The sequence below is a fragment of the Podarcis melisellensis genome (genome assembly GCF_964234715.1).
Source record: "Podarcis melisellensis genome assembly, chromosome: 2".
In the NCBI taxonomy this organism is placed as follows: Eukaryota; Metazoa; Chordata; class Lepidosauria; order Squamata; family Lacertidae; genus Podarcis; species Podarcis melisellensis.
In genome coordinates, this window is record NC_138529.1 from 76,911,498 (window position 1) to 76,925,210 (window position 13,713).

Consider the following 13,713-nt stretch of genomic DNA (forward strand, 5'->3'; position numbering starts at 1 on the left):
AAACAGAGGGTTACCAGAGCGTGAACACTGTATTTCCCCATTGGCTTGTACAAAATGTACAAGCCACATCAACCTCTACACATCAACCATCAGCTTGGGCTGATGGGTTATCAATATGGTGATGATCACAACCAGGAAACAACTCAGCTCAGCCAGAGCCAGCAAGCCCTATGCACTGACCTATTAGCCTAAAACTGTAATAACGGTCCATATCTCAGAGCCAAGTTGCACCTCTAATTGCAGGATGTGCTTTTACCAGCAGCATGAAGGCATCATAAATCAGAAACATAATGATTAAAATAAGGACGCTAAAGTCTTTTAAAGTTGCGTATGACAGTTTTCGTGCAGTGAGCACATTCTTGATGAATTGAATTCCCATCCCTTAAAATGAAAAGCCAATAATAACAATTCTTTTCAGTTTTAATGATAAACAGAAATCATTTGCTTGACCTTTCTTCTCACTTGGCAATCTAACATGCAGTAATCGCTAGCAGTGATAAATTACTCTAGACTCTTGCTGTTCTTCTTTTCAGCTGATAAGAAGTTGAAGGTAATGTGTTTGGGATCTCCATGCTGTTGTTGCAAATCTCTACTTTAAATTTAGGCCTTTTTGTAATCAAAACCCACAGGAAGAGAAAGAGCACAAAAATGAAGAGGAAGATGAATATGTCGCTAAACAAGAAATCGGAACAGAATCTTCGGGGTGTGGAACAAGAAGGAAGCTCACTCCTTCTTAGTTCAGATATTGCTTTTTTGTGAAGTGAAGGTGGAGTGAAGCATCTAATGTCGCTAATCAACGTGTTCCCCGTTTGATCTTCTAACCAGTTCTTCAAGTACATAATTCCACAGTCGCAATGCCACGGATTGCTAGATAAATTGATGATACGCAGTGCCTGAAGATTATCAAACGCTCCTGCAGGTATTGTTTCCAGATTGTTGTTCTGGAGGTACAGTTCTTGGGCTGAACTGGGTAGAAGTGGAAGAGTTGCCAGCTCTTTGAAGCCACAGTCCACTTTTAGTGGGTTGTGATCAGGTGGAGAGCATGTACAAGGGTGCGGACAGGAGTTTGCAGACGTGGCTTCAAGGAACAGAAGTATCAGTAATCCTATTCCTTGACTTGTGACCATTCTGAAAGTTGAAATCATGGCATCAGTGCAAAGAAATAAGTCACAGCACATTCATGAATGTTGTACTAATGTATAGTATTTTTCAAAGATTATACTTTAACAGGAAATAATGCCTCTCTCCTCCCTGTTCTATACTTTTGCAGCTGAATCAATTGTTCCCTTCTCCTATAAGGGGAGGCTCCAGTAGTGGCTGATATAGATTTCCTACACTTTCCTGTCAAAACAGCATGAAACTTGCATATAGATAGTCTTCTGTATTTATCACAAAGTGACATGGGTGCATGTCATTGTATACTCTCATGTTTTCCCCTGCCACTCATTATAGTCTACACATAGGTTTTGCACACTTCAATTGCAGTTTCATCTCCCATGTAGGAAGTCTATAGCATGTGGGCATCCATGGGGAAGAGGAAGATTACTTTGGAGGGAATAATTTATTGTTTGTTTTACCAGGCCATCGCTGAAACATCAGATTGAAGATCAGTTTAACTTTTGATTTAATGTTTTCCTCCATGGAACGTTTTGGAATTATCTCTGGTGGGCATATCCAAGGAGACCACTGCCAGAGTGGGGGAGAGAGAAGGGGAAGGGGAAAAACATTCCTTATTCTGAACTACATCTCTGCTTCCTGTTCCTTATGGGCTATCTCTTTTATAACTAAATACTAACCTCTGAAGGGACAAGAAGAGTCCTTCTCCAGATGTGGATTAGACTTGAGAATCTTGTCTGAAGAAAGCAGATTTCAGGGAGTTGGTGGAGCTTGCTGTTCAGAGGTGGCGAACCTGAAGCTTTCTGTAGACAATTCATAATAATTTTATATATCACTCATTTCATATGTAAGCATCACCATCTTACACATTTTGAAGAACAGTGAGTGCAGGAAATGAGTCAAGATGGCAGTTCAAACTAGCATCCCTCTTTTCCATGCACTAAATAGATGTGCCTGCTTACAGATTTGTTGATGGTTGCAAGCTTCACTGCAGTCTTTGGACCAGATAGATTAACCTCTTAGAAGAGAGAGTTTTTAACTTTTGTCCAGTAAACTTCATTTAATTCAAAAGACAGCTGAGTTTCCTTGGGTATAAACAGAAAAACCCACACCATGTTTGCAGGACATGTGGGACTGATCTAAATACAACAAAGCCTCACATACAATAATGCCCTGTGGGCTAGTTTTTCAAATTATGGAAGGGTGTCCTATGGGGTTGGAGGAGGGACACATGGGAGGCATGAAGATTTAGCTAGGGAGAGGATCCTATGGCCAGTACAGCCTACCTTAGGATAAATTGCAGCTTTGTACCCAATTGTATTTTCCTGCATGTGGTTTTAAGACAAAAGCAAAGCTGCCCTGTTCCATTGTTCTTGTAATGACAATGTTGGAAAACCAACCTGTCTTAGCACATGGCAGTGAGCTGCACATATAGACCCACATGCTTACTCATGGAACTGATGGGGAGTTCTGGGTACGGAGGCAGGCAACAAACAGAAATTTTGAGAAGCATTCTGTTAAGGCCAAGTGGTGGTCCTAGCATGGTTTTCCCTACCCAGGTTAATAGATGGTAAACAGAACAGGATGAAGAAACAGTCACAGTGTGTTCCTGGTTCTAGGGAAGGAGGGTATCAGAGAGGAGCTCAGCACCCTGCTAACAAACTTTGAGCACCACCCACCCCACTTTTGAGAACATCCCTTAATTTCTTGTGTGCTTTCACTTTTTGATGCAGCAGCAGTTCCTGCTGTGTTCTCCAAAGAGAGCTAAAGGCTTATCTGTAGCAAATGAGCAGGAAAACCTTGTGATGCATGAAATGCATAGAACAAACCTTTCATAAGATCTAATTATGTACCATATCGTGAATGAAAACGTTAAAGCAAATTAAAGCCATTAATGTTAAATTACCCCCTGTGTTATGATTTATGCATGCTCCAAACATGTTGATTGTGGTTGGTTCGTTTAATAAAGGAGATCAGTTTGTTTATTTTCACTGGAAAAAACCTAGGTACTTTTATCCAAGTGAAACCAAAGTACTTTACACAGTAGCGTTTAAACTGTCAGTTACCCAAATCAATGGGTTGCTAAAGAAACAGTACTTGATTTGAATAATAATTTCAGGTTATCCTTCTATATTACTCTGGGCCATTAATTTTGTTAGTTAACAACCAAATGCAAAACCTTTTAAAATACTGAGATGCCTTACAGTATACAATGAAGAACTTTGCCAACACCGCCTTTAAAAAAAAAGAAAAAAAGATCAAGAAAGGGAAAAACGCTTAAAATATTCAAACTTTTTCTTTGCTACTATGGGAATGCAGGTCCCTTAAAAAAAAAAATAAACTAAACTTCTTGTGCTTTTCTCTTATTATTTCTGCTATGTGTGGTTATACCATAGGGTTCATTTGGACACCATGTCATGGTGAGAGAGCATGAGTGCGGCTACTGCAGAGAGAAAAGATGCATAGAGATACTGACACTTACCTCAAGTCCAAAACACATGAGGAGATCAATCACTTTACAGCTCTGCATTCTTTTATTTTTGGTTTTTTTGAGTATTTATGTTGATTTAGACAGCAGGATTCACTGCACACTCTTCAGTGCGTACGAGAAGGTAGAGTTGGTCAGCAGACTTTTCGCAAATCCCTTGGAGAAGCCTTTTTCTGTATGCTCCATTTTAGATCCATACCATAGTAATTTCTTGCCTTTCTGCAGGTTGTGGCAGCAAGGACTGTAATCAACAGCATGCACTGTGCAGCTGGAGTTGATTGGCTGCATGGGAAGTGGCCCAGTGCTTCTGAAAGAAGTGGCTGGGCAAGATAAGCTGGTGACGCTCCCTCCATCCTCTTTCGGAGCCTGTTAGCTCCTGCTCTGGAAGGATTCCCCCAGATAAAGGGACAGTGGTTCCCACCTGATAAGAAGAATTCTGCTTACTGGAAAGACTGCTGCTCCACAATGACTTCTGCTAAGACTGCTAAGAAGACTTGTTTCCAAAGAAATACTGTCACATTCTGCACCATATTCATTTCTAGACTTTCAACAGCTTCCAAACCCAGAAGTCTTCTCATTCGTTCCTGGGCTAGTCCATTTTAAGTTGACATGAGCTCTCTGAAGTCTGAAGTATCTGAAGTATCATCACAGCCATGGAAGATGGCAGGATCCCCAAGAATGTGCTCTGTGGGGAGCTGCCTTCAGGCACCAGGCCTCTTGGCAGACCAACTCTATATTACAAAGGTGTCTGCAAACGTGACATGAAGGCTGGCAAATTTAACCTGGCCATGTGGGAATCCATTGCAGATGACCACAGTGCCTGGAGACAGACAGACAGGTTGTGTACTCACAGCAGAGGAGGAGGAATGACTGCTGGGAGGAGCACAGAGAGAATAAATGCCATGGTGCACTTGTAGCAGCAAAACCTTCATCTGCCCCCCACTCCAACAAAACACCTGTATTGGCTTCTACAGCCACAGCAGGTGTTGTAACCTTCCAATAGTTTGACTTCACCCCCAAAGGCGCACTCCTCCATTGTCTCACAAGACAGATGGATGCCAACCAATTATATATATATTAGGAACTGTGTGTTTATCCAAATGCAGCTAGGCTCCAAAGGATACGATTCTATACTCAATTATTTGGCAATAAATGCAGGACATTAGTAGGACTTACTTCTCAGTTGATATGTGTATGACTGTGCTGTCAGTTGTTTAAAGAGTCGTAAAGGTAAAGGGACCCCTGACCGTTAGGTCCAGTCGCGGACGACTCTGGGGTTGCGATGCTCATTTCGCTTTATTAGCCGAGGGAGCCGGTGTACAGCTTCCGGGTCATGTGGCCAGCATGACTAAGCCAGTTCTGGCAAACCAGAATTAAATTAAAGATTATTAGAGAGTCCCTAATTATTACAGAAATTGGCACAGATGTAGCTTCAGTATTCCATCCACGCTGCAAACAGATATCAAGGTTTCCAGACTTTTGGATTCTTTATTCTGATCTGGTGTCCCTGCCTCTGCCTTTTTTTTTCCTTCCTGAATTGGATTTCAGCTGACAACTGCTAGAAAAAAATCTGATGATCACCAAACTATCAGCAGTGGTGACATTTTGACTTTTTCATTTTTAGATTTTTGGCTTTCTGTTCTGTCTGTCTTAAAAAAATTATAGCACTTTAAAACACAATGGCACTTAAAAAAGAAGAAGAAAGTATTTCAGTACAAAATTTAAAATAAACATTTCTCCAAAATGGTGTGTTCAGGCACATTGAGCCTCCCTATATGATGCCTGCTAGCATGGACAGAACCTTGCATGATGCACATACATTGACTTTCCACATTTTGGTGGCCATAGCCATTTTCAATTCCACATGTAGCTTACCATGAAAGAGCAATGACTAGGTAGTATTAAAAGACCCAATCTGGAAGCACCCCTGCTGTTGATAAGAGAGAGTTCCTACTCAGAAATGGTGGACAGAATTCCTACTCATGGAGCAGCCACTCACTTCTTCACCCAATACCCTTTTCTTAAATTCAGGTATTATGCCATCTTCATAAGAGCTGTTGAGAAATAATATGGGTCACTGCCATAGCATCCTCTGAAACCAGAGGAGGGGAACTTGTGGCCCTCCAGATGTTGTTAGGACTCCAACTCCAGCCAGCCCCAGCCAGCATGGCCAATAGTCAGGGGTGATGGGAGTTGTAATCCAGCAACATCTGGAAGGTTCCCCATCCTTGCTCTGAAATATGTTGGGCATTAAGTGAGAACTCAGCAATATCTCTCTCTGTGTGTGTGTGTGTGTGTGTGTGTGTTTAAGTAATGAAACTGGAAAAAGAATAGCTGTGGAAACATGCCACAGAACTTGCTGAGCGCGAGCTACCAGCATGCTTTATTTAAACCAACAAACACCTTGCTCGTTTTTGAGGATTTATGTCCTCTTAAATAACAAAAGGCATCCTGGTGAATCCTAATAAAGCCAGGATGGTGTCTTGAAGCAGGGGGTGTACAGACCGTTACAACTGTAAACTCATAACTAACATTATAGCAAGCAAAGTCACTATTGGGCTTACTGGTTAGCAACAGTATGCAATGGATGAAGACTCATCAGTAAAGAGTACTAAAGTTTCAGTGACAAAGCCATGAAATTCAGTCATCCATTTCCTGAAGACAGATGTGCTTAAAAGACAAATACTTTTAGAACTGGTGCCCTCTATTCAGAATATATTCATGGGGTATATGATACATTAATACACACCATAAATTCTATCCCAAATAATCATTTGATATCACAGCAGGCTTTTGGTTGGGCTCTAAAATAGTTTGCTATAGGACATTAATAAATGATGCAACATAAAAGAGATATAACAGCAAACGGAACTCTCTAACCCAGATCCTTTTTAGGCAAGAGCGCGAGTTTAAGGTTCTAAATTCTTTGGCCTGGTACCTAATTTAGTTTGAGATTAACTTAAACTCTGTTTTTTCATATACATAGCTCTGTGTGCATAGCAGTGATATTATTAATTATCTTTGGGGATGTTTATACGGTTGAGTGCCGCAGCAGCAGAAGCCATGGTGCATGAGAGCACATTTCCATCACCCCATGTTATGGTATTAGCACATGTAGTAATAATTACTACATAATTATTTACACAGCTAACAGAATTTGGTTATCCTTGGTTTCACCCCAGTGGCTCACAGAAGCATCAAGGGTAGGGTGTGGGTATTGCCATTTGGGAAAACGTAAAGTAACTACGTACACTGTACAAGTTCTTATGTAATCAGCAAGAACAAACAGAATATAACTGGTGCTTTTTCTTTAGCCTAAGGGACATTTAGTCATGGCTCTGTATGCGCTTGGAGCCTGAACAAACACAACCTTTTCAACAGATGACTTTGGTAATCTTACTGAAGAGCTATTAGTCACTGCAACAGCTCATTTTGATTTCTGTTTTTCCAGGTCATGAATCTGCAGCAGTGGGACTTCAAAAGGATGTAGCTTCCTGGCAGCTTGGGAAGTTAATTTTTTTGAGTATTGTAGAATGCACTTTGCTAAAATTAAGACAATAATTGCCACAAAAATAAGAGCAAAGTCTCTCCAAAAGAAATCAAGGCATTTGATTGGTTGAGGCTTCCTACATCCTTCCAGTTCATTCCCAGTCAGCTGACTCAAGGCTCTTGATTTGACAGAAGCCGGAGATGCGCATTGAAGGTTGGCAAGAGAAGTGTTACTGAAGTCTTCCAGCCACTGCTTGAAATATAAAATAGAGCAGTCACAGTTCCAAGGGTTGTTGGAGAAATCAACTTCTTTCAGGTAAATTAAGCGGTCCAGTGCACCAAGAGGAACCGTCGTCAAACTGTTGTTTTGCAGATGAAGAATGTTGATGGTATGGCAAGAGTGACATAATTCTGATGACAGGGGAGGCATTTCCTTCAGCCCCATAGAACTGCAGTTTAATATCCAACCCCTTAGGTCTTCCTGCTGCTCACACAAACAGGGAGGGCAGGGCTTGGGTTGAGCTGTGCTTAATAACAGTAGCATGACCAGTATCCCAGCATTGGAGGAGATCTTTACTTTGTTCATGATCGCAGCTGTGGGACAAGAATATGAACAATGCAATTTGTTGCTCTGTCTTTTACAGCAAAAAAAGAATGCAAAACTTTGCCCTCTGGATTCTACCCATAGATATTATAGAATTTCTTTGAAATATCCTGCACAAATTGCTCCTATACAATATATGGCATTCAGCATCCTCAAATGATATGGAAAAGTGGCAACAAGAGACATAGAAGAGACTCATGCTGCTTTTGTATAATGTTCAGGGTTACCCCAAGTATTCCAGATCTTCATGGACTACAGTTCCCATCATCCCTGACCATTGATTATGCTGGCTGGGGCTGATGGGAGTTGTAGTTCAGCAACATCTGGAGGGCTCTACATTGACTCCCTCTTGTTTAACCCATTATTTTAGAAATGGTGTCGCCCAGAATACATGGCTAAATATGGGGCGGGGGGGGGAAGAGAATATTGGAATAGCAACTCATCTGGTCAGTGGTTTTGGTTCAGGAACTTGATTTTCCATTGAAATATCAAGGTAACAGAGGATAGAAGATGATCAGTGTCTGGCGTACCAGCCACTGATTCTTGCCTTTCGCTATGTTCAGAAGTGCTAGGATGATTTCTTTGCACTGTTCAGATTCCTCATTTTATTCAGATCAGTTGCTGAGCAGTCAGAAGCTTCAGTGTTCTCATTTGTGGCCATTTGCAAAAAACAAAACAAAAAACAACCTTTAAAAAAGATACTTCATGTTTAGAAGAAGCTGGTTTTATATAGGGTTGAAACTTCCTACAATATGCATATACAGTGGTACCTCGGGTTAAGTACTTAATTCGTTCCGGAGGTCCGTTCTTAACCCGAAACTGTTCTTAACCTGAAGACCACTTTAGCTAATGGAGCCTGCTGCTGCTGCCGTGCCGCTGGAGCCCGATTTCTGTTCTCATCCTGAAGCAAAGTTCTTAACCTGAAGCACTATTTCTGGGTTAGCAGAGTCTGTAACCTGAAGTGTATGTAACCTGAAGCGTATGTAACCTGAGGTACTACCACTGTAATGACAAATTGAACTAGTTTCCTGAACATGCCAAACTATGAAGAAAGACTCACTGCAGGGTATCTTTCTGTATCATATTGTCATGTGATGAGGCTTTTAGTTTTACCATGCATTAGATGGAGATGGAGGTTAAAGTGGTTGTTTGTATTTATCTACCTCTCTCCAAATTACCCTATTTCCCTTTCTCCTCATCTTTCTCTGTTCTGTCTCTGAGGGCCGACTCACACATGCGTGCTCACCATATGACTGCAGCAGCACCATAGTGATTTTCAAGTATGAATGGATGCATCACAGATCAACTATAGACAGAAATTACATAGCACCTGATTGATCGTACTTTAAATGCACAGCTTTCCAATGAAGTCAACACGCTGAGCTGAAGTGCTGAATTATCAAGTGTTCACAAGAATATGCAAAACCAGCCTGGAGCTCTATGCCATTTCTCTTGTGCCCATCCTTCCTTTTTATTAACAAATGGCACTTTACATTACCTGAACACCCTGATCCATCTTGTTGTACTAAAAAAAAAAGTGCTTGATTAGTTGTGCCAGAACGAAGATTGCCAACCCATTGAAAGCACTGTAGTGCAAATAGATGGCCTTTGCTAAATTTTTGTTCTGATATGCATTGGAATTACATCTATGGTTCCTGATCCACTAACATATATGCATGGTTAAGCCTGCTTATATGCATGGATCTATCTCCTTAGCTGGATGGGGGCATTTGTATATAGTGGTTGTTTCTTATAGATGTCACACAAAATGCAACAAGTCTAATTTTGGCAGGGTAAATGTGGAACTGTGTGTGTGAGAGAGTAAGACACAGAGAGAGACAGTGCATGGTACTGTTGAAATAATGACATAATTACTTCACAGCAAGCAGAATTTAGGGAATATAATTCAGCTTACATTATCACCCTGCCAGCTCAATAATGTAAATCGTCTCTAAGCATCTTTCAACAGAATAGTCACATATATAAATACATTTTTAAGCCCAATGAGTTGGATCAGGGTAAAAGAGGAAGATCCAACAGAAACATCAGTTTTTGACCATTATGTTTAGGACAGATTTCCCCAGCCTGATAGAGTATTATTTTCAGCCTTTTAAAAGTTGTTGGGGGAGCGTACATACTGAAGGTGTAATGAAAGTTATCTACTCTGGTACAGAAGGGTCTTTTAAAGTTCATCTCTATCATTGTGAAAAATATAGGTCATGTTTCCTGAGCCACAAGATTTATTATTACATATATTAGGCAGAGATTTAAGTTGAAGAAAACAAGTTTACAGCACACACTTCTGAAATGAAATGCTTTAAATGTGCTGAAAGCCACATATTTAAGGAAATACTGTAACCGGCTTTTATCTCTAAAAGTGGGCAATTCACTTTTACTCTTTATCTCTAAAAGTGGGCATCACCACATTTACTCCAGAGCTTAATTTTATATTGGTGAGAACAAGAGTTACAAGCTTAGTAAAGCCCAGTAAGGGTCAAACTTGGCAATATGTTAATCATGTCCTTAAGCATATGCATTTTCTTTCAAAAATAGCTACCAAAGGGACCCAGCCCAAATTAATACCCGGGCACAGGCATTAGTGGGCTTTAACCCTTGGTCTCCCATTGTGGCCCCAGTCTGGTCAGAGGGCCATGCCACCTCGTTGAGCTATGTAGCCATAACAGTGAACTAATCATACACGCCATTCCACTTATGGGCATAGCTGGGGGGGCAGGGGACAGCTGCCCCCCTAGGTCAAGTAAAACAATAGAAATACTTAACTAAGTGACCAATCACGTCAGTTCTGCCCACCCTAACAAAAATCCTGGCTACGCCCAAGATACCACTGCAGTGGTTTTCTCCTGGAATACTTATAGCTCACAAAAAACAACAGTAATTTGTGTGTGTGAATCTATCCAAGGAGAGAACTTGAAATGAAATCTAGTGGAAAATGAAGAGAGAGTTTCCAACTGCCAAATAGAAGTAGCAACAAATGCTATGCAGCAGAGTATCCTGTGTGATTTAATAAGAAACTTAAGTAATGCCAAGTTTTCTCATAGAACTATAAACTAAAAGATGGTTGAATTGCACACCTTACCTTATTTCTTAAAAAAAGAAAGAAAATAAATGCTGGCGTCTTCCCACTGAAGCTTCTTCCAGTCTTGCAGCAATGGCCAAAGTAGAATAATTCCTGAACTCCAGGAAGGAAATGAGTTTATAAAGAACTCACCACATAAGCCAAGCCTTCTTCATTATCTGTTTGAAAGCAGTTGCCTTTACAAATGCACAATGCCAGCCTCCTAAGTGAGTTATTCTTTTGTTTTCTTCTATATTGGGTTCAGCAAGCAAGAAAAAAATAATTCCCAGTACTTGTGGAATATATTTTGTTTGCTCCCTAAAAGACAACAAAAGGTTTTAGTAAGATGAAATTCTTTGTTTCTCATCCTTGGCCCTATGTACTTTTTCATCAGCATCAAATTTTCTTTATACTTCTTAAAGTACATTACTAACTAGACTAGGTTGACCAACATAAGTTACTTTCAGGCAGCTTCATAGAATGCCTTGTTTTTTGTTGGAATGGGATGAGATTGTTACATTTCTTGCTGCTGGAGGTCATGGTATCATCCAAACTAGAAGAAGGTACTTGGCCAACTAGAAAGACAAGGACTCAAGTCTTTTCTCCATCCCCTTTGTTAACACAACTGTATTCTTAAACTAGATTAACTAGATTTCTGAGCCAGGTGGAAGATACACCCTACAAGAAATATGTAGCCCATGTGGCAGTCTCCCATAGAGTTGTCCCTTATGTATTGTCCAAAATGAGAAAACTAATTACAAAAAAAGCAAGAGATTTGCATACAAATTTGAATATGCTAACTAATGTGGAGAAAGGCAAAGGTGCAAATAATTACTATAATTTACATTTTAGCATAGTGGAGAAAACTGACCAGCAAACTGTTCATGGCCAAACTTGGGTCAGACAGCCCTCCCAATAGAGGACTGTGCTTTGAAAGTCCCTCAAACAGAATATTGTCATCTGTAAAGGAGAATATTTCTTCACTCAGTTGAAGCCAGCTGCAAAGAAGCTTTGTTTGGCTTAAAGACTCTTTTCCCTGTACTTAAAGGTCAGGAAAGAGAAGTGGGCCATTTAGTTGCCCATGAGACCAGATTTGGCTTAAAGGCTGCTAGTTGCCTGGTTTATGGGTTTATCATTAAAAATATTTACACTCAGCTTACATGTGTACGGATACAGAGGGTGGCTGGGGCACACCATAAGCTCAGGTGTTTGACCTTCTGTTATCTGTCTTTGAAGAAAAAGAGTGGGCACCACAGGTAGGGGTGTGTGTGTGTGTGTATTACACACACACACACACACACACACACACACACACAAACACACATTTCTTTAGGTATATACGCTGGCTGGCATTTAAGCTCTGCAGTTCCCTTCTTTGCTTTCACAGGGGGTGGAGCAGGGAGCTCTTGAGAAAGCCTTGCCAGCTTCAGACCACCCTATGACATCTCTTCATTGCTCTCATCTATAGTCTCAAGAAAGCTTCACTGGCTTCAGATATCCCTGAAAGTGGGGGAACCAGAGAGACAAGTGAAAGGGATGGCTACCACCTGAAAGCATCCAGACACCTCGAGTGACTTCTACCTGGCAACTTCTTCTGCTGACTTCAGCCTGCCATCTTCCATATCCACCATTCATACACATACACACATCATTTCTCCTGACCGCAACTGAAACCTCCCATTTTTATAGGGCCCATTCATACACACAGGCATACACCAGCCTACATCCATGAAAAACACCAGCAAAAAATGTTCATACATTTTTCACTCTCCACCAGTTCATATTCATGCCCTGGCTTCAACTCACAAATATCCACGAGCTTCTGTTGACTAGCCTCCAAAGGTGAAATCCAAGCAGCTTATACCCATGAACACCAGCCAGCTCCAGCCACTGTCTTCTGAATATGATCTTTATCACTTTCCTCCCACCAACACCTGCCAGCTTCCGTTAAGTCCATCACTAGACATCAGCCATTTTCCAGCTGTGGGTATTGGCTGTCTTCAAGCTGCAGTCCTGCTCAGCAAGTGACCTTGCCTTATTATCACTCCATAGCATCTCACAACCAGATGATCACATCCTTCCATCTGCCAATTCTCCTCCTACAAGTGGAAGAAAACAAGGCAACGCTGAATGTCACAGCTGTTGCACACTGTGTTCTGTTGAAGAAGAGGAAAAGACCCACCTTTATGTCCACTCAGCTGCCATGTACGTTCGTGATGTCACAGGTAGGCTGCAGCCAATGGCAACAGGTGGGGATACATAATCATAATCTTGGGAATCACAACTGTGGGTGTACCACAGCAGTGATTTATTTGTGTGCTTGTTTAGCATTAAAAATAATAATGCCGCCCCCCCAACCTCTGCCTAGACTAGAGTTCTATGCAATAATTTGCAGTCAGCTCCCACCAGGCTGAAATTTGCAAGCTCCTCACACAATCAGCTTGTTAACTTTTTAAAATAGGGGCTCTCACCCACCTGGAAATTCAAACCCTCCCTCTGCCACCTGGGGCCAGCCAGGCAAACTTGGAGACTTCAGGTCAGGCCTGGGGGGTCTGCCAACCCTAATTTTGCATGTCTTCACCCTGAGCACCCTGCCTCTTGCATGATGATAAACTGTTGTTTTGTAAGAAAAATGAGGAAGCAAGACAAGCTCTTGACTTTTAAAATTCTGCCATACTCCACAACCTGTCTGAGATTTTGTTTCATTATTATTTACTTTCTAAAACTGGCCTGAAGGGACTCCAACTCTTATTACCCAGCACCTAAGATTAGTTGGTAATCTTCCCTTAAAATATGATTTATGGCACACATTTGTTTCCTAACATTTAAGAGCATCCTGAAACAGAGCTACAAGCAGAAGAATAAAAAAAGGCATCAAATCTCTTTAGAATAATAATCATGGGAGAAAATGAGGCAAAAAACAACAACAACCCATTAAAA

The 13,713-nt window shown here is 41.1% G+C and overlaps 2 protein-coding genes and 1 long non-coding RNA gene across 12 annotated transcripts in view; 1 reads left to right on the plus strand and 2 right to left on the minus strand.

The window, feature by feature from the left end:
- The window catches only part of LOC309362656, a 31,646-nt gene extending 18,650 nt beyond the window's left edge, over positions 1 to 12,996 (plus strand). For 5 of the 9 annotated variants that reach the window (XR_014165044.1, XR_014165045.1, XR_014165046.1 and 2 more), the window contains 3 exons: positions 3,830 to 4,587; positions 7,286 to 7,409; positions 12,242 to 12,389. This is a non-coding gene — a long non-coding RNA (uncharacterized lncRNA). Of the gene's footprint in view, positions 1 to 3,829; positions 4,588 to 7,055; positions 7,137 to 7,285; positions 7,410 to 12,241; positions 12,390 to 12,825 lie in introns of those variants that run through there. The other 4 variants (XR_014165050.1, XR_014165052.1, XR_014165047.1 and 1 more) reach the window with 3 other exon arrangements.
- Positions 403 to 3,834, minus strand: GP9 (glycoprotein IX platelet). The gene is made up of 3 exons (XM_081898361.1): positions 3,599 to 3,834; positions 1,797 to 1,919; positions 403 to 1,128 (listed from the first exon to the last, which is right to left on the minus strand). Exon 3 carries the CDS (start codon positions 1,125 to 1,127, stop codon positions 507 to 509), a length of 621 nt encoding a protein of 206 aa, XP_081754487.1. The 5' UTR covers position 1,128; positions 1,797 to 1,919; positions 3,599 to 3,834; the 3' UTR covers positions 403 to 506.
- LOC309362649 (platelet glycoprotein IX-like) lies at positions 4,583 to 10,959 on the minus strand. 2 transcript variants are annotated; one of them, XM_081898358.1, is made up of 2 exons: positions 10,927 to 10,959; positions 4,583 to 7,687 (listed from the first exon to the last, which is right to left on the minus strand). In XM_081898358.1, the coding sequence occupies exon 2, from the start codon at positions 7,677 to 7,679 to the stop codon at positions 7,032 to 7,034; it is 648 nt and encodes a 215-aa protein (XP_081754484.1). In that variant the 5' UTR covers positions 7,680 to 7,687; positions 10,927 to 10,959; the 3' UTR covers positions 4,583 to 7,031. The 2 variants fall into 2 exon arrangements, with proteins under 2 accessions (XP_081754484.1, XP_081754483.1); XM_081898357.1 differs by lacking the exon at positions 10,927 to 10,959 and adding an exon at positions 10,795 to 10,916.
- Positions 12,997 to 13,713: the final 717 nt, after the last annotated feature.

Bases quoted from the DNA above. Each gene is read 5' to 3' on its own strand.
- GP9 (XM_081898361.1), bottom strand. From the start codon at position 1,127: ATGGTCACAAGTCAAGGAATAGGATTACTGATACTTCTGTTCCTTGAA.
- LOC309362649 (XM_081898358.1), bottom strand. From the start codon at position 7,679: ATGAACAAAGTAAAGATCTCCTCCAATGCTGGGATACTGGTCATGCTA.